The sequence below is a fragment of the Mchenga conophoros genome, linkage group LG6 (assembly GCF_057382185.1).
Source record: "Mchenga conophoros isolate Kocher_MC1m ecotype Shallow Benthic linkage group LG6, M_conophoros_male_GT1.1, whole genome shotgun sequence".
In the NCBI taxonomy this organism is placed as follows: domain Eukaryota; kingdom Metazoa; phylum Chordata; class Actinopteri; order Cichliformes; family Cichlidae; genus Mchenga; species Mchenga conophoros.
In genome coordinates, this window is record NC_140531.1 from 12175439 (window position 1) to 12201302 (window position 25864).

Consider the following 25864-nt stretch of genomic DNA (forward strand, 5'->3'; position numbering starts at 1 on the left):
GTAATCATTAGTTATTATTAATCTCTGGCTCTCTTTCACAGTGTGCATTTTGTCCTGTTGGAACAAATGAAAAAAAAAACTGAATTGAAACTGATCAACAAAGTAATTGAGAAAGATCAAAAATAATAAACTAATTCACAAAGGAAGAAAAAAAATCAGAGGAACTCAGCTGTCTTGGTTGCAAAGATTGACTGAGGTTTACACAGCTTTAATTACTTTGAGCCTTTACTACTACAATACATCAGACGTGACAGACACATCCAGCCTTAAAGCTCACTACAAACCACGTGATCATTTACAGTTCACCTGCTACTTTAGTTTATATCAGGGGTGTCAAACATAAGGCCCAGGTGCCAAAATCAGCTCAGCAGAGACTACAATGTGGCCCACTGAAAAGCTTTGCTTTTATTATTATTATTATTATTATTATTATTATTATTATTATTATTATTATTATTATTATTATTATTAATGTGAAAGAGGGAATAGAATTTAAACTTTTAACTGTTTCTGTCGTACGTTTCACAGGTTTTTCTATTGATTAATTATGCCAGAAACGTTTCTGCAAATGTTCCACTATAGAAAAAACATTATGAACAAGCTACCTGAACTTGTGTAATTTTACACATTGCAGTTGTTTTTCTTACATGAAGATATCTCGGGTATTATGATGTAAAATTAGCTCCACATCCCTGGTTTTTATCTGCCGCCTGAGTAGCGTCCTTGCCCACTCTGTCAATCACTCTGACGCTCCGCTCTCATTGGCTGACATGCCCCACCGCCAGCCAAACAGGGTGGATACCAAAAACGCGCAGGTTGGCAGAAGGAACGACCAAAAAGCTCCAAGCTGCTCGTTTAGTAGAACGAGTTGGAACAAACGAGGGAGCGGCTGCCGCGCCTTGTGTACGCCTCCTGGGACAGAGTTACTGCGCACAGGTAACAAATGCTAAGCCCACCGGAAGCGAAACAAAAGTTCGAGTAAAGATGACGCAGAAGACCGAGCGTATTTAACTTTGTGAGACTCAAAAGTAAAAGGTGGACTTGAGCCTCGATAGAAACAGAAAAAACCCCATATCATAGTAGTTTTTTCGGCCCTCTGTTTTTGTGGGGTTTTTCCTTTTTTTTCACTTTTGCTTTGTGAGCTGGGGAGGAGTTCTCAGGTGCGAAAACAAGCAAAGATCTAACCTGGATAACTATACCTGCTGGAGGCGTTCACAGACGACTAAAGGTGAGTTCAAACTCGTCTCCCGCTCCACATTCACACTTCTTCTGTATTAAAAAAAATTCAGCGGAGGGCGACGAGTTTGAAATGCGCGCCCGGGGAGAAGAGAAATGTTTGTACGGTGCTTCATTGTTTCCTCCGTGCGGAGGTCGCGACTCCCGTGAGCGTGCGAAGGTATCTGCGCGGAAGGAGTCTGGAGCTCATTACCTTACGGAGAAGCAGCCGTTCCCTTTTTTCTTTTTAATGCAGCTAAGCAGTTTTGCCACGCTTACTACGAGGGCAGTGTTAACTTTCTTCCAAAGTAAAACAACCATTTTTCTTCCCTCTGCCTTTATTTTCCCGGATATCTACACAGCACACTGCATATGCAAATAGAAAAGGAAAGAAAACGCCAAACGCACATTTACAGCACAGGTGTCGCCTACAGGAAAACAGCCCTGCAATAAAGTTAAACTGTTCCGTCTGTGGACACAGTGTTACGGCGTGTTCACTTCACAGAGTTAGTGTTGAGTTTACAGTAAGTCCCAAAAAGCGAAAGCAGCAAATCTGCATACGAAAAGCTTCACTTCAGGACCAGAGTACTGAGACAAAGTAAAACTGTATCTGTGCCTCTTCATAAACCACCATAAAGTTAACATCTCTGGTCTGCTTATTTTCTGATCCATCGCTCATTTGTACACTCTAACAAGGTGTCAGGAAGTATTAAACCTTTCTTTTTTTTCCTGTTTAGTTTGACTAAGTTATTTTGGAGGGAGGGCTGTTCACATTATTCAATTCAGAGGTTTAGAAAAAGCACTGATTTGTTTTTGTACTGAGTTTGAACGGCTGTGTCAGTGTTCATATGAAAGATGTGACAGGACAAACCTTATTTTGTGAATGTTAAATGGACTGGTTCTTGTATAGTGCTTTTCTACTCTACTCAAGCACTTTATTACACCTGGCCTGTCAGCTGAGGTTTGAATTGACATGACATGCTAATGATCACTGCATCGAAAGCATGTTTTTCACAAGTTAAAAAGAAAACGCCAAAAGAAACAAACCTATTGAATCCCAGTCTTAAACATGCAGTAAACACACACCACCTCAAACTTGTATATACATTTTAAATGACATTCCTGATCCAGTCTCACTATTTATGCATATCAGCAGTGCATGTCCTCTGTCTTTATTACAAGATATTCACTTGGGCTTTAAAAACAAACAAAAATAAGATTACAGGAAATGCTAATTATGGGAATGAAGATTTAAAGAAAAACAAGGGTTAAGGGGGGGGGGTGTGTGTTAAAAACGGCTTAAGTTTTAAAAGTGAAACAAAGACTGGATCAGTCATATCAGGAGAAACAAGCAGCTGTCTGTGCGTGTGTCTGGGTGATTAAAGTGCTAAAGGTAATCTCCATATAGGTGACACATGGTGAGTGGTGTCAATACTTCACAGTAGAAGAGAGGGGGTCCTGTGGAGAGAAGTACAATCTCAGTTTTACCTGGAATCAGAGGTCACAAACACAATCAATTGTGTCTGCCTACACCGTCGTATTGGTTTCAGCTATTGTGGGGGTGCATGCATTTCCTAGTACTGTTTCCTATTCTAAAGAAAGGCTGGCTGAAGTCAATAAGCTAAGACTCTTTCTTTAGGGAGAAAGAGGGCAACACTGAGGGGAGGAGGGAGAAAAGGCCTTGGGTGTGGCTCCCCTGGTAATGACCAGTTTCCATTCAAACCGGTGTTTACTGATCCCGTCGAGTCCTTTCACGCACAAACACAGACACACGATGCATGAAAACTCACAGGCTGCGCGCACACACACACACAGTGGTCAAGTTTAGAGGAATGCGCAAAAGTCTTAATTAGGCGTGCAGGAAATGCTGTAATTGAATGTTAGCCGGTGGTGACAGTTGGTTGGTCTTTGTTCTAATGCAAGCTGGTTTGTTGTCGTGAACTTGTGTGTTCAGGTCACAAGTATCAGTTGTAAACCCACTAAGACAACAGAAAATGTGGGAAGGGGAAACTGCTAAATGTATGTGTGAATGGAGGGGGAGGGTATGAGACTGTAACCCACAACTTCCTAACATCAGCTTCTTTCTCCTTTTCACATGTCAAGTATTTGTTTGGCATACGTACTCGTATGCCTAACGATTTCCGGTGTGTGTTCAGAACTGTAGCTGCTGTTACAGCTTAAGCTCGACTTAAGCTGACCAAGTTTTACTTTTGGTCTTTAGAGTGAGCCTGTAATAATACTTTATTTTTGTAGTGTTTATCAGATAATTGTATTATCTTTATGTAATAATAATAATAATAATAATAAAAATTTCAACATAAAGTGCATTTTTATTTTCTTAAAAAAGGCAGAAACAAAAGGTTATTTGACCAGCTTCACCTTTAAACTCCGAGTAACCTTAGCCAGCATTCTTTTGTAAATTAAGCTAAAACAGTGATCATCAAACACTTTAGTGCAAAAAACAACAAACTCATTGGACTCACAATACCTCCATGCTTATTTATTGTCTGTCTCTTTCAGCCAGTTATTTAGACAAACTAGCCTGTTCACATTTTCAGAGCTCAAGGCAGATCTCTCTTTTTTGTTACTATGTATTTTGCAAGTGAGAACAGTCTCTCCCATGGGACAGAAGTGGCAGGACTAACCAAATACTTGCAGACCAGGACTGACATCTGTGGGTAGGTCCCTGCTCGACTGGAACACAGGGCTCATCTGAATCAGTAGCACACTTTCTAACCCCCTGTCTTCTACCACTGATACTAGTCTACAGTCAAGAGAATTTGTAAGTTTGTCTGATGTTGACTTAGTAATTTTGGTCCTGAAGCCAGTCATTTCATCAAGTTTGGCCTGCCAACAACTTTTGTTGGTACTCAAACTGCTAACTCTAACAGCTCCCACAGTTTCTGTGCTGCATTTAGATGGTGCCATAAAGTTAAAGTGCTTCAGTGCTATGCAAACTCTGTTTGCACAAAACCACGCTTTTATCAAGGCTTCTGTTGGATAGGCTGTAGAAATTAAATTTGCCTTCGTTCAGTCCTAGCAACACGCTTTCTTCTGATTCTGCTGGGGTTTTTTTGGGGGGGGGTTTTTGTAGCTGTGTGTGTCACTGTAATCGGTATACCAGGAAATCATGCATTAACAAAAGTTCCCCTTTGCTTGAAATGTAAAGTGCGATTAAATATGTTAATTTTTTTTCACACAATGTTTTTTCAAATGAATCACAATTAACGCATTAAATTCCCACCCCTAATTTTTACATTCTTGAACATTCGTCCAGAAGTTTGACATAAAAGGACAAAAGTAGTCACGTGTGAATGAGTACCATTACTGAGTATATATTTTAAAATGTTTTTTTTTTTTTTTAAAGTCTTAATGACCACATGGGAAAATATGTATTCCCTGACCGGTTGTCAAGTAGTTGCTGGAGGTTGCTGGCTAACACTAGGAACAAGAACCTTCTTGTTATTGCTTTGATCGTTAGCTGACTGCAGTGTTCACCTTTACACCACGTTCCAAATTATAATGCAAATTGTGTTTAAGTGTCATAAAGATTAAATACGTTGTTGTTCAAATAAACCCATGGATGGAATCATGTCTCAGAGCTCTTTGGATGATTGAAATCAATCTCGGACACCTATGATTATTAGTTTGCCAGGTGAGCCCAATTAAAGGAAAAACTACTAAAGAAGGATGTTCCACATTATTAAGCAGACCACCATTTTCAAGCAATATAGGAAAGAAAAAGGATATTTCACAAAAACTTAAGTGTGATCACCATAATGTTCAGAGATTTGTGGCTGAGTCAGAACACACATGGGTTCGTGCAGATAAAGGGACAATGATGAAGGTTTCTGCCAGACAAATACGTCAGATTAAGAGAGCAGCTGCTAAAAGGCCGTTACAAAGCAGCAAACGCATATTTGAAGCTGCTGGTGCCTCTGGAGCCCTGCGAACATCAAGGTGTAGGATCCTCCAGAGACTTGCAGTTGTGCATAAACCTTATATTTGGCCACCCCTAACCAATGCTCACAAGCTGAAACAGCTGCAGTGGGCCTCGAACTACAAGAAGACTAGTTTTCAAACAGTCTTGTTCACTGATGAGTGCAGTGCAACCCTGGATGGTCCAGATGGATGCAGTGGTGGATGGTTGGTGGACGGCCACCATGTCTCAACAAGGCTGCAACGTCAGCAAGGAGGTGGTGGAGTGTTTTGAGCCGGAATCACAGGGAGAGAGCTGGTCGGCCCCTTTTGGGTCCCTGAAGGTGTGAAAATGACCTCTGCAAAGTATGTGGAGTTTCTGACTGACCACTTTCTTCCATGGTAGAAAGAGAAGAACTGTGCCTTCTGCAACAAAACCATCTTCATGCAAGACAATGCACCATCTTATGCTACAAGGAATACCTCTGCATCATTGGCTGCTATCGGCATAAAAAGAGAGAAGCTCATGGTGTGACCCCCAGTCTTCCCTGAACTCAACCCTATTGAGAACCTTTGGAGCATCCTCAAAAAAAAAAAAATTGAGTGTGGGATGCAGTTCACATCCAAACAGCAGCTCTGGGAGGCTATTCTGACATCCTGCAAAGACATTCAAGTAGAAACTTTCCAAAAACTTGCAAGTTCCATGGATGCAAGAATTGTAAAACTGCTATCAAATAAGGGGTCCTATGTTAATATATAACTTGACCTCTTAAGATGTTTTTGATTGAAATAGCTTTTGATTTCAGTAAAATTGATCTACTAATGCTGCAAATTCAACAAATGACCATTTTCAGTTCTCTACAACCTATAAAATGTTTCAAAACTCTGTGCGTAATAATTTGGAACAGTGCATTTTAAGTTTTTTATTTTTGAGAAACATACTGTTTTCATTGGCAGTTTTGTTGAGTAACATTTGAATTATACTCTAATGGTTGATGACTCAAAAATTATGCCAATCGGCCAACCACGCTAAAGCCATTGTCACATGTCCGTTATTAGACTGCGGGATAGTAACACTTTTTAAATGTACAGGGAGTACAGAATTGTTAGGCAAGTTGTATTTTTGAGGAATAATTTTATTATTGAACAACAACAATGTTCTCAATGAACCCAAAAAACTCATTAATATCAAAGCTGAATGTTTTTGGAAGTAGTTTTTAGTTTGTTTTTAGTTTTAGCTATTTTAGGGGGATATCTGTGTGTGCAGGTGACTATTACTGTGCATAATTATTAGGCAACTTAACAAAAAACAAATATATACCCATTTCAATTATTTATTTTTACCAGTGAAACCAATATAACATCTCCACATTCACAAATATACATTTCTGACATTCAAAAACAAAAACCAATCAGCGACCAATATAGCCACCTTTCTTTGCAAGGACACTCAAAAGCCTGCCATCCATGGATTCTGTCAGTGTTTTGATCTGCTCACCATCAACATTGCGTGCAGCAGCAACCACAGCCTCCCACACACTGTTCAGAGAGGTGTACTGTTTTCCCTCCTTGTAAATCTCACATTTGATGATGGACCACAGGTTCTCAATGGGGTTCAGATCAGGTGAACAAGGAGGCCATGTCATTAGTTTTACTTCTTTTATACCCTTTCTTGCCAGCCACGCTGTGGAGTACTTGGACGCGTGTGATGGAGCATTGTCCTGCATGAAAATCATGTTTTTCTTGAAGGATGCAGACTTCTTCCTGTACCACTGCTTGAAGAAGGTGTCTTCCAGAAACTGGCAGTAGGACTGGGAGTTGAGCTTGACTCCATCCTCAACCCGAAAAGGCCCCACAAGCTCATCTTTGATGATACCAGCCCAAACCAGTACTCCACCTCCACTTTGCTGGCGTCTGAGTCGGACTGGAGCTCTCTGCCCTTTACCAATCCAGCCACGGGCGCATCCATCTGGCCCATCAAGACTCACTCTCATGTCATCAGTCCATAAAACCTTAGAAAAACCAGTCTTGAGATATTTCTTGGCCCAGTCTTGACGTTTCAGCTTGTGTGTCTTGTTCAGTGGTGGTCGTCTTTCAGCCTTTCTTACCTTGGCCATGTCTTTGAGTATTGCACACCTTGTGCTTTTGGGCACTCCAGTGATGTTGCAGCTCTGAAATATGGCCAAACTGGTGGCAAGTGGCATCTTGGCAGCTGCACGCTTGACTTTTCTCAGTTCATGGGCAGTTATTTGGCGCCTTGGTTTTTCCACACGCTTCTTGCGACCCTGTTGACTATTTTGAATGAAACGCTTGATTGTTCGATGATCACGCTTCAGAAGCTTTGCAATTTTGAGACTGCTGCATCCCTCTGCAAGATATCTCACCATTTTTGACTTTTCTGAGCCTGTCATGTCCTTCTTTTGACCCATTTTGCCAAAGGAAAGGACGTTGCCTAATAATTATGCACACCTGATATAGGGTGTTGATGTCATTAGACCACACCCCTTCTCATTACAGAGATGCACATCACCTAATATGCTTAATTGGTAGTAGGCTTTCGAGCCTATACAGCTTGGAGTAAGACAACATGCATGAAGATGATGATGTGGACAAAATACTCATTTGCCTAATAATTCTGCACTCCCTGTATTCTGTTTGATGTTTCAGCCGTCTAATGTGCAGTCAGCAGCTTTTGAAACAACCAGCACTGAGCATTCATGCTACAGTAAAATGACCAGTTTTAAAATGTTTATATTTTTAACAAATCTAAGTAATATTTTGCAGCATTAACTTCCTGTCTTACAAGATATGACAGTGTTGCAGTTTCCGGTAAATTTCAACATTTCTATTATCACCATTTTCCCATCATCTGATAACTTTTTTTTTTTTTTTTTTTTTTTTAAATTTGAACATGCAGACAGTCTGAAGAGGAAAGCCCAGCTTATAAGATGAAGTTGATATCCGCCGTTGCATGTTATCTCCAATGAGGGTTTTAGACTTTGCTGAGCCAGCTAACATTGTGTTGAGCTAACCTTTATGTACCCGTCTACAACCTAGACCAGAGTTGCTGCAACAGATTTACTATTATTTCTCAATTTGTGTGAGTAGCAAGCTCTTATTAGTGCATCAGTTTGACATTTTGGGAAATGACACAAAAAGTCTGGCCATTAAACTGTCCTACATACAAAAAAGTGTTAAATCTTATTTTTACACTTTACATCAGATGAGACAACACGATTTGTTGGTGAGCATTAGCAGTGTGCCTTTAGCTTCACTTTTACAGTACAGAAGTATTATCAACTTAGTGGTATTTTTTTAGTTACCTAATTCTGAAAATGCTGTCAGTTTCCTTTTAGGCAGCAAGTTTTTATTTTTATTATTTGTCTACCAGATATTCACTCTCGCCAACTTGAGGCAGACTATTCAGTAACTTCTCACTGACTAGTCACTTACTTTGTGTGTCCTCTGTATAACCTTGGTCACATAGCAGCATGTCTGTTGTGCCTAAAACGGTGTAGAAAATGCGATGAGCACTTCAGTTGTGGCACATGATGTGACAGCAGCTGCTTAGTGCAGCTTAAGATGCACTTTGCACTGAAGCGTTGTGGTTTTGTGCTTTTTTGAAATAGGAAAATACAAATTCGCAGAACTGTCAGCCGTAGTGCTCAAGGTGCCTTCTGAAATCAAGGTATGTTTGCAGGTGAAACTTAAATGGCAGTTGGACATCTAATTATGACTTAAGAGCTCGTCTTTTTATTAATATCTTTGGCTCAATGCACATGTAAACATTTCGATGTCAATTGCAGACTAATGTTGGGCTTTTACAAACAGAGTTGGCCAATGTGATTATGCATTTAAAATAAGGAGTGGACTTGTCCACTTAGTACAATGGGTAAAATTAAAGTATGACTTTAAAACACAAATCCAACAACGAGAACTTTTTTTTTTTTTTTAAAGCTGCAGCTGCTGGTCGTATGTAGTCGAGGTAGTATTGCATTCATAAAGGGAATAGCATCCTTCTTACCTTCCTGTTGCTCGCCACAAATTTGTGATGTTGTTCGGTGAGTTTCAGACACATTCCCATGCACACCACTGTTTCACTACTTTTAACCATTTGGATCCTTCCACATTCTGTCACCACAGGGATAGAATGTGGAAAGGCTTTTTTTTTCTTTTTCTTTTTTAATTTCCTCACCTGTTTTAATTTGTTGCCTTGATCAAAAATTGAACCCTCTTTCCTGCAGTGGTCTCATCCATCACTTCATTTCCAACCTGTGACGTTTGCACTCCCGCTGCATTTCTCACATTTTTAATTTGGCATTTCTTTCCACACATCCTTGGTAGGAGAACGGGTCACTAAGGGTGTGTGTGTGTGTGTGTGTGTGTGTGTGTGTGTGTGTGTTTGGATTAAGATTGAGTTACATAGCTGGATTGTGTAATTGTGAGGTGTGTCTCTTCTGCAGGGAGCAGCTCTGCTGTTTCCATTGTTGGGAGAGTTGAACTTGGAACTGACGGCACTGCGGTGTTGTCGTGCAGTGCTGCGTTTCACAGGAGAGTGGAGACTGTGCGAGGTTGTGCTGCTGACTCAACAATAAGAGCACACTGTGCAGCATGTACAGGTTTACCCTAAATAAGGGATTAGTCAGTTGTTGGCTGCGTTTTGATCTGGGCTGTGTTTGGTTTCAGTTACAATCATTTAAAGCCTTGCCTGTTCTTGTTGTGACATGTCAGATAGGAGTTACTCAGTCGTAGTATATGAACGTAGTGTATAACGTTGCTTTTCTTACAAATCAAGGTTTTCTGGCTTGTACAGGGCAAAGTTACTTACGATGTGATTCTGTGGTAAATGTATAGATCCTTATTTCTATTTTTTGCCAAAAAAAGCTAACAACCTTTTCGTTGGGGCTTCAAACCTTAACCTTAAAGCTTACGTGCTGGAGACGGCTCAGTAGCTAAGGATGCGTTAGATAAGTTGATTAATCAGATAGTTAATGCAAGAAATGCCACTCACGTATTTCAACAAAGCTGATTAGATGTGCACGTAGTCTGAGATGTTCTGAACAACAACAACAAAAAAGTGATGCGACTCGCTTCCAGCAATTACTTCTCTGATAATGTAAATTGATTTCAGTTCAATTGAACAGGAAAATAGTTGCTGTGCACTCAAACTTATTTTCTGCAGCACGACACTGAAGCATCAGAGGACTGAAAGGGGAGGTGACCTGTTTATCCACAGCTTGCGTGGGGGCAAATCTTGCATACTGCTTTATCTTTGTTGGCTGGGTCAACTTTATTATCGCAGCTTAGCCCTGTTTGGGAACAGCGTTATCTTTCTAGGATTATAAAATAAGTGTGTGTTCGGAAACTGGCCTCTGAGTGCATGCTTTGTAGTGCATTGTAATAAGTCATGTCAACATGTCTGCATTAGTTTAACAGGAAGAAGAGCCTCTGTATTTTTGATAATATTGGAACGTCACATGTCAGGATAATCTATTTAGATGCTGCCTTCAGTACATAGATTTGATGAAGGTTAGTGGCGTTAATAAAGTGCTCATTTGTATTGGTGCAAAGTCAGTTTGAACTTGCTGCCCTACCTTTTCACTGTGAAAGAATATAACGGCAAAAAGCAGGATGTTTTCTTTTCTTTAAACGCTCAGTAGGGGTGTTTAGTTTATTTAGGTGATTTTAATGAATTATTTATTGATACCTTACAATTTTCATTCCATATTAGGTATCACATTTTGTTTGGCCACTAGATACAAAAAGCTTTTCTGGTGATTTAACCCCAACCTGGGGGGGGAGTCCAGTGCTTTTACCGCTATAGTGCTGTATATCTCTGTACAAGGGCGTCTAGAAATGGTTTGTTCGCACTGGTGTTTGACTCTGTTAAGACAGCGCAAATGCATAGATGTTCTGACTGTAATTTGAGCTTGACCTGTGATGGACGGCAACACCGGGATAAGCTACAAGGGACAAAAGCCACAGCTATTTTGCATGATAAACATATTTGTCACTGTTTTCCAGTAATAGTCTGATTTATAGCCATAGTAAAATGCCCCTGTTAACATCTATAATTGTCCTTTGTGCAGAGCAGACCAAAGTAAAGTAGTTTGGCCATAATGCACAGAACCACATATGGATAAAAACCAAACATGTATTTGCTCAAACGCGGTGGTGGTGGAGTTGTGTTGATTTATTTTTTTTTTTTAGATGTGGACACCTTGCAGTTCCCGAGTTGACCACGTACTCATCAGTATACCAAAGTATTCTAGAGTCAAATGTGAGGTCATATGACAGCCAGCACTGAGTGATGCAACCGCACAATGATCCCAAGCACAGCCGGTTACTTTTGTTGGAAAAGGAAAAAAGAATCGAGGTGTCGCAATGGTTCAGTCAAAGTCCAGACCTCAACCTGACCGGGAATTAAAGAGAGCGGAAATGACTGCCTGCAAGCTGCAATGAACTGAAACAACCATGTAAAGAAATTCCTACACTGTGATGTGAGAGACTAATAAAGTAAAATGGCAAATCATGACTTTAAGTTATAAGGTCTACTTAGTATTTACCTCATCTTTAGACCTGGTAAATACTTGGTTACTTTGTCATCCAAATATTGCTTTACTTCCTTCTTACCTTAATCTTGTCAAACTATATTATTTTAAATGTTTATTCTCTAAATGCTAAAAATTTTAAGTTAAATATTTGCTGTCTATGTTGGATATCATTTCACTATGACCAGTTTCTGTAGTTTGTTAATAAATGCTTATCACTGATTTTGAACTGTTATGCATAATTTAATGTTTGCTCAAACTTACTACTTTTTCTCCAGAATGTAGATGTGCATCCAGAGAAGTCCCCAGGCTTTCAGACGTCTGGATAACTCCAGTCCTCACCTGCACAGCTAATGGCATGCCGATCTCCAAACCTCCCAATGTGGCAAGTGTCAGTGGTGCCCTAATCCTCCTCCTTCTACTCTGCGTCTGCAACACCACCCTACTCTTTCTACTCATCAACGTTTTTCTCATCCCACACCCCGCTCACGCCTCAGGATGGGTAACATAACCGGTACCTGCCATGACAATGAGACCATCGACTTTTTCTACAACAACAGTGGAAAAGCCATTAATACTCAATGGAAAAAGCGTGACGTTCTTATTGTCACGCTGGGCTTGATTGTTTGCTTCATTGTTATTTTTTCCAACTTTTTGGTAGTAGCGGCCATTTTCAAAAACAGACGGTTTCACTTTCCCATCTACTACTTGTTGGGTAATATGGCTTTGGCAGACCTTTTTGCAGGTAAATTTTTTTCCATTTATTTTTGTAAAACCATAACTTAAGTTCACAGAAAACCCTTCACAAAGAGAAAGTAGAGCAAAATAGAAACACATTCTCACAGTTGTTTCCATTGAAAAGCAACAGTGATCTCTTAAACGCAAACCATGAATGCCAAGTTGGGGATTCTTGGACAGTCAGGCAACCTTTTGAGTTTGATTTAATAGTACTCCTGACTATTTCAACTAAGTTTGTACTGATCACAGCGATAGCATGTTACCGCGATGAGTCTCTGACATCCTCATATTTCATGTAAAGATTGTTCATTGTCCTGCTCTGGTAACAACGATAGACTCTACTCAGAATGTAACAGTGTAAATAGTTTACCTCTGTTTAAAAGATCTCCTCACTTTCCTCCTCCTAGGTTTTGCGTATCTCCACATGATGTTTCATACTGGTCCCTGGACTATAAAGCTATCACCGAACCAGTGGTTTACTCGTCAGGGGTTGATAAATACCAGCCTGACAGCCTCGGTCCTCAACCTCCTATTCGTGGCTGTGGAGCGCCACCAGACTATCTTCAACGTCCAGCTACACAGCAGCATGAGCACTCGGCGTGTTTTCATAGTCATGCTGTTAATTTGGCTGGTGGCAATAATCATGGGCCTCGTTCCCCAAATGGGTTGGAACTGCACGTGCCATCTAAGTGAATGCTCCACCATGGCACCGCTATACCACCGCAGCTTCCTGATATTCTGGGCCGTTCTTAACTTGATGACCTTCTCCATCATGGTGGCCGTATATACCCGGATCTTTCTCTATGTGAGGCACAAGGGCAGGCAGATGTCACAGCACACTTCGACGACAAGACAGAGAGAAACCATGATGAACCTGATGAAGACAGTCTCCATGATCCTGGGTAAGGGAGTGCACACAATACATATCAAGTCAAATAGTTATGTTTGGGAGATAACTTTGCGTTTTTAGCTTCATTTAAAAACATCACGCTAACAGAAAAGCTTTTGAAGAACCCAAAATGATGATAAAGCGTGTGCCGACCTCAGCACGGCAGCCAGGCCGGTTCCTGTTACCTGTTCACTGCTTTTGAACAGGTAAAAAAAAGCAGCGATGAGCAGTCGGGCTGCATCCTCCATTTCTACCTGTTCATGTTTCTACAGTAGAATCACCATGGAGATCACTTTAAAATATCTTTGAACTGGTTTTCAGATTTTCTTTGTGTTGCTTATTTTGTGAAAACACTAAAAGAAAGCTCTTACATGTGTACTCATTAGGACAGGGATTTGTGTCAGTGCATTGCACTGTAGCCTAAGGTTTGTATTGTTAACTGGTAATTATGAGAATGCATTATGGACTAACATGAAAATAATAATAACAAGTTTTAGACTGCTCTCTGGCAAGTAATTACCGTAATATATATTGTAGAGTGTCTACCTTACAATATGAAATGAAACGCCTTGAAGGTGACTGTGATTTGGTGCTATATAAATACATTGAATTACTTTTGAGAAAATAATGGGGTGTGTGTGTGTGCTGAACATTTGTTGTGAAGGACTCACAACCAACCAACCAAAACATTCCAAACGATGTGATGCTAATTCACTCCCGAATATTAAAAATCTCTGTGTGCAAGGGACGAGGCTGAAAATCACTGACCTGTAAATCAGTTCAGTTTGTTCTCACGCTTAACTCTGTCACAGTGTAGACACCAGTCTGTCCTCTGCTTCACTCAACACACTGACATACTTGAAGTAGCAACTTGGAGTGAGCATTCAAACTATTTCTGGATGAAAACCACGGCTTCAGATTTGGAGGTGTAGATTCTCATCCTGATCACTTTGCAATCAACTGCAAACTATCACAGTGCAAGCTGAAGGTCACCACCTGATGGCCAACACAACAGCATCTGTGAAAGGCAGAGATGAGATCCTGAGACAACCATGGCTGTGCGTGGAAATTCTATTGATGATAAAAATTATGAACACTAAGTGTACATAATTTAAGTGACTAAGTGATCGCAGTGCAAACCATTGCCATCTACTGAATTCTACTGAAAGTTTAGTTGGAGAAAGTTGCAGAGGATAAAGTTTCCCGGGAAACGTTTATCTTGATCAAACACAGCCAGCCTTCTCGGCCCGTGCAAGCTCGTCTCTTTTCTTGTCTGTTCCTGTAAAAATAGGCTTTACACACACATTACCTCCTCTCTTCCTGGTACTGATTTCTTCTTATTTTCTAATCTAGTCTTTCTCCTTTGCTGCTCTACTCTCACTGTCTCATTCTGATTTATTTTGATTTCAATTAAATTCCTCCAAATTTACCCCCCCCCCCCCCCCCCCCCCCAAAAAAAAAAAAAAAAGAAAACACCAAACAAAAAACCCCCCACAAGTGTTTGTCCCGTCACTCAGCAGCCAGGATTCAGTTGCTCTGGCATGTAAGGAAGTTGAGGAAAAGCCAGAGCATGTCCTGACAGGGAGCTGCATAGTTTTGTTAGCATGACAGAAAACTGCTCGTTTCTGCCTGCATGACACTGCTGACAATTTGTACCTGCGAGCAACATCATCAAGACAGTGAGTACATTTCCTCATTTTATCATTCTGAGAGACACATAAAGCCACTATGCACCTGAGTGTGTGGTCTCACATCCTTTAACTGTTTTTGCAGCTGGTAGTTTTGCATATATTAGTGCTGAGCATGCTACCAAAGTCTGCAGATATTATACAGAACAGACTACTGAACTGGCTAATCTGTGTGGTGTGTGTGTTCCCTCATATGCTTCCCCCTACCCTTAGAAATTAACAGAGTTGTAAAGAATTTCTTTCTCCCCCCTGACTCTGTAGGCTGCTTTGTGGTCTGCTGGACACCCGCACTGGTTGTGCTGCTGCTCGATGGTCTGAACTGTGACAGGAGTTTGGTGCTAGGCCCCGAGAAATACTGTCTGGTGCTGGCAGAGTGCAACTCCTTCGTCAACCCCATCATCTACTGCTTCAGGGACCAAGACATGAGGAGGACCTTCAAGGAGATCCTGTGCTGCAACTGGTCTCAGAGGCACAAGAACAGAGGCTTCTCTGAAGTTAAATTTCACACCGTGGAGCAAGAGGTACTGTCCGAGAGCAATGGAATCAATGACAGCAATCACAATCAAAACAAGCACATGCTCTAAGGACTGTTTATGATTTTAGGCCACTTGGTATCATGCTGACTGTAGTCAGATGATCTGTCCATCTAAATATTTTGAGAGAGATGTGCGACAGCAGCGTAGCTGAATGTGGCTCGTTGTTGTTTTGTTTTTTTTGTTTGTTTTTTTATCTATCTATATATCCATTAGGGGTGCAACGATACACAAAATTCACGGTTCGGTTCGATACTTTGGTGTCACGGTTCGATATTTTTTCAATACAAAAAAATGTTCATGCTTTTTTAATTTGTCATTTATTAAAATTCTAAATGTATATTTTAACTCAAACGTACAGTTTTTAAATTTAATGTTGCTGAAACAAAGGGATAAAATAATAAATCTATCTGATCGAGAAATCACTCATCTTTGGAAAAAGAGAGTTTATTACAGAGAAATGGCTCTTTCCAAAATAAAAGCTATACTATACGCTTCTTCTGGGCTATATTCTCAGCAGCATATTAAACATATCAGGTCCCCATAAGGAGAATCCTGTGCTAACGGCTGTCTAAATGATTCGGGTAAAGTTTGTAGCATGAGTGCTTGTTGTTTTTGTCTGCTTCCACTTGTCTTTGCACTAGGATGATGTCGACGTAAATGTGCGGTCATATTAATTTTGTTTGTTCCGTTAACGAGCTACCGCGGATCGCCCCGTGCATGGGGCTGGCGCAAACTGCACTAACGCAGTAGTTCCCACCCATGTAATTGAGCATTGCGTGGCACATCCGACATACTGTTTTACTTTTGTCCATGACGCGCTTACCTTCAGGGTCATACTTCACATGAAGACCAAAATAGTTCCAAAGGCCAGATCTGACTGAGGGTGGGGGAGGTTCAATTTGCCATGGTGCAACGAGCTTAGCTTCTGTCTTGCTAGCTTGCGCTGCGCTCAGTGGATCTGCGCTCGACAGTGCAGCCTAGGCGGAATAGTTGAACGCAGATCCACTGAGCTCCCAACACAGACAGTATCGTAAGAAGAAAAGTTGATAAAATAAATTAAAAATTTTGTATTGTTCGATACATATGCGTACCGAACCGAAAGCACTGTATCGAACGGTTCAATATCGATATGAGTATCGTTGCACCCCTAATATCCATATAGATAGATAGATAGATAGATAGATATTTGTTGTTTAATTTCCTGAATGTCATGCCTGCAAAAAGTCCAGTTTGTGCCAGGTTTTCAGTCTATATACACACAGTTTACACACTGCATCCAGTAGTTTCATCCATCTGTCAGTGAGACCTGGCAAATCGGCAACATGCGACACAAATCAGGGAAGAGCAGACACAGCTAGTCTTTGCGCAGGCAGGCTGATCAGTTAGGTGTCCGATGTTTTTGTTTGTTTTTATTCTTATTGTCACTTCAGTGCTTCTTACTGCAAAGAGCTGAAAAGACTCGTTAATTAATTACTTATATGTAAAATGTTGCAGAACCTCTCAACATCTCCCTCCAGTTAAAATTGAACAACAGGTTAGAAGCAGTTTGATCAGAGCCAGCTGCATAAAACTGTAAATGCAGCATGCAGGGATAGTCTGTAAAGTGCTTCACATTACTGTCTCCACTCAGTTATACTGAGAACTTGGGTTGCGGAAAGATAACTTTTTAATTATTATTAGTATTATTGTTGTTGTGGCTTACTTTTTCCTTTTTTTTCTTTTTTTTTTTTTTTTTTTTTTTTTGGTGCATATTTTGGGGAAGTTTCTATTAGGAAAAACCACGTATCTTCACTGTAGTGCTCACTTCCCCAGTCAAAGCCTTTGTGCTGTTTTTTCTTTTTTCATATATTCAGCTGAGAGCTTGTCTATGGTTGTATTATGTGAAAATTGTATTAGTCTTTAGAAGTGCACCAGAAGCCACAAGCACGGCGTTAATGTGCACTTTGCATACATGTGAGTTATTGTGTTCTTGTCTGTCTGAGCGATTGTAAACAAATGTGCTTTTTTTTTGTTGCGCTGTAGTATCAGTGTTGACTGGTCCAAGAGATGGTTTAGTTCATGGCGATTGGTCACATCACAGCATTTATTGAGGCGTAAACAAACACTGCACTTGTAGAATTTCTTTTAGTAAGGATGTGAGAAAAAACACATTCAGAGAAAACCTCCAACAGAGGTCCAAAACACAGAACTCATTCAACACAGTGACTTTGTGTCAAATGTTCCATAACTTAAACTTTGATATTCTACAATGTTTCTTTTTTTTATTATTATTATTATTTTTTAATCTAGGATCTGTTGGTTGTGTGCTTCTTTCAGTTCTTGTTTCTCACACTTTAATCCTGCCACTAAATTCTCTGTGGGGATTTGTGGCAGACTGTGTCAGTCAGTAATGCGGAAACTGGTAAAGCAAATGGCCTTTCTGTTTCTGTTCAGCTCACAGCTGCAGACTCGTCACCATCATTCAGAAATCCCCCACTTCTTTTGTGTGTGCGCGTTGCACCTGGCCAAATCAGACTAAACGATGATTTATGTGGGGTCTTGTTTGCGACTGCTTTGCATTTACCTTCCGTTTCACTGTCAAATGTAAGCCGACTTTGCTAACTTTGGTATTAAATCTGAAAACGTGCGACATCTAAACCCATGCTCGAATGTGTACCGCACGTGTTGAGAGAGTACACACTGCTGTGTGATGCTGTTGATGGAGGAGGTCAAGAGCTGAAGAGTTGACAAGTGGGTGGAAGCTGGGAAGAAAGAGGCACACAGCCAAAGAGCGATGAAAGTGTTGGAATGCGAGCTAAAGACAGAAACAACAGGGCTGCAAAAATGTTATGTTGAGTTTGTTCATTGTTCAGTTGACTCTACAAAATGTTGGGAAAACTAAAGATTTACCTAAATAGCTACACAGTGCTGTAGGCAGTTTTTCTGTGTAAAAACAAAATTCAAAAATTAAGACGCAAACATAATTCACAAATTGACACTTAAAGTATTTTGTGAAGGGGAAAAAAAGGAAAAAAAAAAACTCTGTCACTGTAAATGAGATACATGACCTTTTTTTTTTTTTTTTTTTAATATTCAAAACATTTCATTTATTCTACAGACAGGCACAATTAAACCCAACGTTTAGCTTCATCATTATTAGGATTTTTATGCGTGATATCTGTTTGTAGACTTATATAATTGTATGTAATTATACATGTATATTGCATATTGAGGTAGGATCAAATGAGTTTACCTTTAAGTCTGTACCAACCCTTTCTTTGTCTCATTATTGTTTAAAGTGCATTTTGTTGTTATAGTCAACATAGTCATGTTCAAAATAAATCAATCATTCAGTGAAAAAAAAAAAAAATAAAGTATTTTGTAAATAGCCACTTTATTAGCCACTTAGCATGCTAATTAACTGCCACCAGTAGGGACATTACTGTATAAGCTTTCCTGTGTGTCAGTAGTGCTGAAATAAGCGTCTTTGACTGGATGTCTTATAGGAGTGCCAAAAATTATATTAATAATTGTTGATCATGCTGAAATTCTGTCTCAACATCTGTTAAACATGGACACTAAAACAAAATTGAAAAATAAAACAGGCAAACATGTATTCTGATAGATTTTAAGTTGCTACAATGATTTTAGACAGACTTTCAGGCTATTGGTGCAATTAACTGCACAGCAAGTCATGCTAGTTGTTAGATTATTCCATTCAAAAGTCCACCAACACAACTTTTTTTTTTTTTTTTTTTTTTTTTTAATTTAAATTTGGAGTCTTTGCGGACTTACTGTCTTGGAATTGGCGTCAAGTGTCCATTTGAAGAACTGCAGTTTTTGGCACTTCGGCACTGACTTTATTTTTGCGCCACAAAGTTTGTTGCTTAGTAAGAAACTCCTAGCCCTAACCCTAACCCTCCCATTTAGGTTTCTGATTTGCCGTCGTTAATATTTAAGCTCGATATCGCAAACTTCAAAGCTTAGAATTACGGTTTGAACCTTCAGTTCTGTCTTAACCTGTTCAAAATTTGGTTGTGTATGCGCAAAACATCTGTGTTCACACTGTGTCCCATCATTCATGCAGAATAAAGGCCACAAATATAATTCCATGCATATGCACTTTTATCCAGCCACCAAATTTTCCAGGCCAACTTTTTAACCGAAGGTCAAGGAGTGACCTTCACATAGCTCCTCAAAATCCCAATCAGTGAGGTTAAATCACCTCTCTGCCTTATGCTATAAACAGATTTGGTAATTACCCAAATGCCTGGAATTATCCTGTTGCCTGATGCAACTATTACTCTAGTTTATGCTGACCGTAACATTTCTGTGTCCTGCGTGCACTTCATTAATCCATGTGTTTTGTAGCTTGTGTTGTGGTAGTGTTTAAACCAGTCCAGATGTGTGTTGGTGGTTAGCGGGTCATGCTTCTTGCCACATTTCCTCTGACTCGTTACTCTGGCATGTGTGTTCAAAGAATACATTCTCGGTACAGAGGAAGTGCTGCAAGGAGTGTGTTATCTTGTTAGTGTGCACATGCATTCTTGAGTGAGAAATAATTCACAGAAACATTGTCTTTGTTTTTTTGGGGGGGGGACATAAAGATCAAAGAGAGGCATTTGGGCCACTGAAAGGAAGTTGCATCTTTAATAGAGCGCGTTAACTGTAAGCGCTCTCAAAGAGCACAGCATTGTGTCTGTTTATACATATATATCCTAATTATACCTCTTGTCATTTAGATTTTAATTAAATCAAAGTTTTAACCGATTGTTATATTATAGGCGTACTTTTTTGTTTTTTCCTTGGTGTTGTTCCAGCAATTCAGGAAGTTTTTTACGTGATTTTTGGGCTTTTTTTTGTTTTGTTTTAAATTTTGTACATTGTTACAACTAATAAGAATAAATGCACCATCTGTGTACGTCTGCAATTTGTTTGGTCGTGTGTGTCTGTTGCTTTGCGGTAACTGCTGAAATTTGCAATTTAGAAACATGGCAGGTCGTGTGGAAACGCTCCTTTGGGTATGAACATGAAATTCATCTCTTTCTAACTGCTTGTTTGTTTGTGGGTTTTATTTTTTATTTTTTGCTAGTTTTCATATGACTAACCCACCCACCTCCCCCCTCTCTATTTTTCACATTCTCCCCGTTGCATCTAATCCCCATTTCTTATCATTGTCATGATTTTTTTTTTTTTGTTAATAATTTTTAAACCCTTCACCCTCCTGGTTCTTTGACCTCATTTTCAGTTTCTCACACTCTTGTCTGTTTCTCCACCTTTGTCTCTAGAATGGTAAGTCTCGTATCCCCAAGGCGAAAGAGAGGAGCAACGGGGCGCCTCTCATCCGTGCCAGCTCAGAGGACATCCCTGCAAGTCTGATTAACTGAGACCAGCTGAGAAATTTCGAGGCATGCACACATACATATCTAAGTGAACTTATCTGTGTATGTACACAAAAATGAGCCTTGAGCTGGTTCTTCAAGGATTATGTAGATTTTTTTTTCTTTTCTTTTTTTTTTTTCTTTTATTTTATATAAAGGGTTTTACCTCTGCTGTGGGTTTACAGTTTCTGCAGCTACTGGTAGAAGAGATACACTCTTTGGCTGGAAGCTTCATAACAGCAGCTTGATCTTCTCATTTAAACACAAGCCCGCCATCAACACCTCCCCTGCACAGACGCGTACACATTGTTGGGATCACTTGGACAACATGGGAGACACACGTGAGAGTTTCCTGTTGAGACATGAGTGACTCGGCAGTTTTTTGTTGTTGTTTTGTTTTTGTTGTTTTGTTTTTTTTTTTTCCCCTCAGTGACAACAGTGATGGAAGAGCAACACCTGGAAAGCTACACAGCAGACCGTGGAATAAATGTGTGAAAATGTGCAATCATAAAGAATGCGCTCTGTGCTTTAGTTATGAGCCACACAAGAGTAGTTTGCTGGCTACTCTTAGCTTAAGTTAATGTGATCCAAGTTGTTACCACTAGTGCAGTAAGTCCTCCTTAATAAATTTCGGGGTGTTTATTTAATTGCATGACCAGAAAGCTTTTTGTGTGTGTGTGTGTGTGTGTGTGTGTGTGTGTGTGTGTGTGTGTGTGTGTGTGTGTGTGTGTGTGTGTGTGTGAGAGAGAATGTGAATAAAATACTAGAAACACGACTTTTATAACGTGGATTGATTTAAAAAGTAAACAGTAAAGTCCTGGAGGATGGATTTTATTGGCCTGTGTTATTTTGAGTAAACAGTCAGCTGTTGTGTATGCAGATATAGTTTCAGACAGGGGCCCAATGGCCACTCTGAGGGCATTAATAAGTATTTTAGTAACATTAAAGTTATAGATTAATCAGGTTTGATATTTTTAAACTAGTTCAAAGATTTAAAACTATTTTAGTGGGTTTCTTACACTTTTTGTCCAATCAGCAGCACCTTTTTTTTTTTTTTTTTTTTTTTTTTTCTCTTGCTAACATTTGTAGATGGTGTTCCTGTCACAAATGTTATATGGATTGTTGTTGTTTTTAAATCCCTCAAGGTATACGTGCCTGTTATGACGCACAGTTTTCGTTTTCTTTTATTCGTCAAAATGAGCGCCGTGCCTTGTAAATCTACAGCCAGTGAAAAATGTGGTTACAAATGTTGCGTTTCTTTTTAATATACAGCCAGTGTGATATAAGAATGAGATGCAAGTTGTTGTTTTTATTTATAGTTTTTTTTTTCCACTCACTGCATGCTGCTTGTGTTTGCATAATGTAAATTGTCTCTGCTCAGTGGAAACAATGTTCACTTACAATGTTTGTCATAGAAATATACAACTTAAATTTGCAATGACATTGTAATGGTTGATATTGTAACAGTATTCAGTAGTAATTTACGGGGGGATGAAGCCCATTTGTCAGCAGGATGATAATCCACAAATGTTTTTATTGCTGAGTAAAGTGAGTAAAGCTTTTGAGTAAAATATTGCAGCTGATTAATATTGATTTTTGGGAGAAACTGACATGTTTAAAAGAACCGTTGACGGCTGTAACACGTTTTCTGCCATTATAATCTGCTCTCTGAGTGATGCCATTAAAAACGTGTATCTTGCTGACTGTGGCCTGTTTACAGAGTTGTCACGTCTTCCTTCCAGAATGGAGGCGGTTGTTATCTGTTTGCAGCTGGACGAATGGATCGTATGATCTCATTGAGTTTCTTTTTAGGCACCTTTGCCTCACTTGTTGGATCATTTGCCTTATTTTCCTTAGATCGAGGAACAGTGTCTGTCTGACTGGTAATGTCTTTCTTCTCATCCTTGGAAAGTTTCTTTTTTATTTGCTCTCCAACTCTTTCCAGCCCCCCTTTGTCCTTCTCCTTCCTTCCCGGTGAACCAGTTTGACTCGTCTCTTTCTTTGTGTAATCCATCGAGAGTCCTTTCAGCAATGTCGGCACTTTGTTTGCTGTCAGTGACGGTTTCTTCTTGGAATGCTTGTCCTTCCTCGACTTTTTCACACTCAGTTTGTCCAGCGACAGAGCGTTCTTTTTGCGTTTCTTATGAGGCAGCACCCTCTTCAGTTGACTCCAGGTCTTTTTCAGAGGTGATTTCTTCTTCTTCGGCCAAAAGATGGTTGTTTTTGAGGAGGAGCCACCCATTGCTGACCTGCAGGAAGAAGTAAAATGTGATCAGCACAAACGCACAAGTTTGTTCTGGCAGCTTTTTACAACAGTTTAACACAGCTATAAATATACCTCATACATAATACCTAAACAATTTGAAAGCTAGATTTTAAGATTGTTTAAATAAAAACTCCTAACGTGTAACTGTGTCTTGATGCATGCGCAGTCATCCAGGTAAGAATGTGTAAGTATATTTGGAGTTTTGGGATAAGCAAAATTTGAAAACATCAGCAGGGTCATTCCAAGCTGATGGTGGTTAAATGTATTTCAGTGTTAGGTCTTAGAAAAGGGCTGTATTTGATTATTACCTACTCATCTGGTTAATTTGATTATATTACAGAGTTTAGTTCTCAGTCAAGGAGAAAGTTAATTAATGATGGTGATCTAAGGTAAAGACGCCCAACAAGGCTCAACATCCTCTAGTGGGCTCCTGCCCAGCACTGTGACAGCTGATTGGCAGTTACCATAAAATACCAGAAGTGGCAGCTCCACCATTGGAGCCAGGTGGAACCTCAGACTGTCCAGGAGCTAAGTGATGCCCTGATCCAGCTGGGGGGGGTGCATCTGTTGTCTCATTGGGTGCATGCTACAATGTTATAAGGCATGTGTACAAGCACGTGAGGGCAAGACAAATTTGAGTTACTGCAAGTAAATTTCAGTAGAGTGGACTAGCCTGCATAGTTTTTCCACTTTGATATTCAGTATCTTTAACTTCAGCCCTCTGTAGTTTCCTTTCCTTCATAACACATGATCCAGTCCGTATCAGTATAGGTATCCAGAAGATTTTATTATTATTTTTTTTTTTTTACAATTGAGATCTGATGTCTAAGTGTTCCTTTAATTTTTTGACCAGTGTAAATATAGATAGGTATTTATATAGGTGTAGATATACAGAAATATAGTGTGCTTTTAAATTTCTAGTTTGGTGATTTATATGAATAGTATGGTAATTTCACAAGCCATATATGGAAATTACCATACTATTCACAGACCAGAAACCACACATTGAAGATGTGTTGATTACACTTTCCTGTCACATTTACTTAGGGTTAGGGTTTAAGGTTTCACTCAAAATGCACATATAAATAGTATCACTGTTCAAACTAATGTTACTCCACTCTGGACTATCACTTCAGTCTCTGCTATTTGCAACAATGACTCACATACAATAAGTAGCTTTGGTAGTAGAAGTACAACAGAAAGAGTTATCAAAACTGACAACTTTTATATTTCAAAAGGTAAAAGAAGTATAACAAAGATCAGTTCCTCTTCATACTATATTATCTGATACTAAAACCTCCAGGCAGAAAGCCAGGGTAATGAAGTCTACGTACCGCGAGTGCTCTCCACAGTCAGACCGAACAAATGTTTTGGATGACTTTCTGTGTCGTCTGTGCCGAGTTTAAACCTGAGACTTGCTTATAACGAACATTTACACAACACTTACCCTTATGGAAAGTCTCTTAAGAATCAACATCAGATAACACCGCTGTCCTCCTGACTGTGACAAAGACTGGGCTTTTTTCATGTGATCATGCACCAAACACAGACAGAAAAACCTGGAAGAACCAACCTGTTCTGTGACATTCTCCAGAGCTGACTCTGCTTGTGTTTCTGCTATGTCAAAGAGGCATGTCTCCCTCTTAAAAATCCATTATGGACACTTATGAATATGACATGTATGTTTGCTGATTACAGTTTTGCACTTACACAACTGTCCATTTACATTTAACCGGAGTGCCCTGTGGATCAATGTTGAACTTTGTGCTTTTCTGTTTGGGTTTTTTTTTTCTTTTTGGATGAACTTCAACAACAACTGAGCACAATGTCGAGCACAATGTCAAGCACCCCCTCACCCTGGGTCCTGTGTCACAGAAGGTTTGAACTGAAATAAAACGGAAGCTCGCTGATCCAGAAGATAAATCATTCACATTCTCACTCTCTCTTGTTCGGCTTTATCCTCTCTGCTCAGAAATCTCAGAGTCACCCAGTTTCAGTTCAACCAGATTCCTGATGCAGTTTGCAGGTTTCTGGGCATGATGTTTGCTCACACGAGATCTAGCTCCTGCAGTTTCTTACACAGTGCAAAAGCTTTCTAAAACATTCAAGCTTAAACGGTTTTCTTGTGTTTCCTGGATGCCGCAAGAGAAATGCTTCCATAAAACGAAGATTCTTTGAGATTTTGTGTGTTAAGACTTAAGCTGTGCTGCAGCATGGCTTTTTTAGCAGCACATTGCTGATGTTTTGATTGTCAGGGTGGTTTCCTGTTTCCTGAGTTTGTAACACCTAACACTGGTTATATTCGCTAAAATGTTTTGGTTGTCTAAATTCATAGGGTGCCGAGCTGGCACTGAATGAATTTCAGCATTTTCTTCTGTCTGCAGGCAGCTGTTTCATAATTTGTGGTCATGCAAACCTTCAACCTCCAAGGGCCCAACCAGATAAGAGCATCAGACTGTGGTTTTTAGGTTAACTATCACATGGGAGGAAAAACTTATCAATAACAAGACCATGTAAGGGTCTTAGGGTGACAAATCTATGTAAGGTCTAGCCCTCGGTTCACAGGTTCATGGGGGTGTCAGAGTGCTTCAATTTGTTTTTATCATAAAATCTTTTGTTTGTTTCTGTAGTTTGGTTCGGTAGGCTATAGTAAAGCTACTCATTTGTGTGACGCTTGGGTAAAATTTGCAAGAATTTCACGCA

At 39.8% G+C, this 25864-nt stretch overlaps 1 protein-coding gene across 6 annotated transcripts; it reads left to right on the forward strand.

Moving 5' to 3' along the window:
* Positions 1-834: 834 nt before the first annotated feature.
* On the forward strand, positions 835-22861 carry LOC146572208 (lysophosphatidic acid receptor 2-like). Of its 6 annotated transcripts, none has more exons than XM_085276218.1 (6): positions 835-1228; positions 11344-11715; positions 11963-12429; positions 12830-13324; positions 15261-15520; positions 20803-22861. In XM_085276218.1, exons 3-6 carry the CDS (start codon positions 12183-12185, stop codon positions 20899-20901), a joined length of 1101 nt encoding a protein of 366 aa, XP_085132344.1. In that variant the 5' UTR covers positions 835-1228; positions 11344-11715; positions 11963-12182; the 3' UTR covers positions 20902-22861. The 6 variants fall into 6 exon arrangements, with proteins under 6 accessions (XP_085132344.1, XP_085132343.1, XP_085132345.1 ...); XM_085276217.1 differs by having other exon boundaries at positions 11344-11633; XM_085276219.1 differs by having other exon boundaries at positions 11344-11609.
* Positions 22862-25864: the final 3003 nt, after the last annotated feature.

What these genes read in the sequence shown, in the direction of transcription:
- LOC146572208 (XM_085276218.1), top strand. Translation starts at nt 12,183, where the DNA reads ATGGGTAACATAACCGGTACCTGCCATGACAATGAGACCATCGACTTT. An exon ending in TTTGGCAGACCTTTTTGCAG is followed by an intron (nt 12,430 to 12,829) that starts GTAAATTTTTTT and finishes TCCTCCTCCTAG; the next exon opens with GTTTTGCGTATCTCCACATG. An exon ending in TTCACACCGTGGAGCAAGAG is followed by an intron (nt 15,521 to 20,802) that starts GTACTGTCCGAG and finishes CTTTGTCTCTAG; the next exon opens with AATGGTAAGTCTCGTATCCC.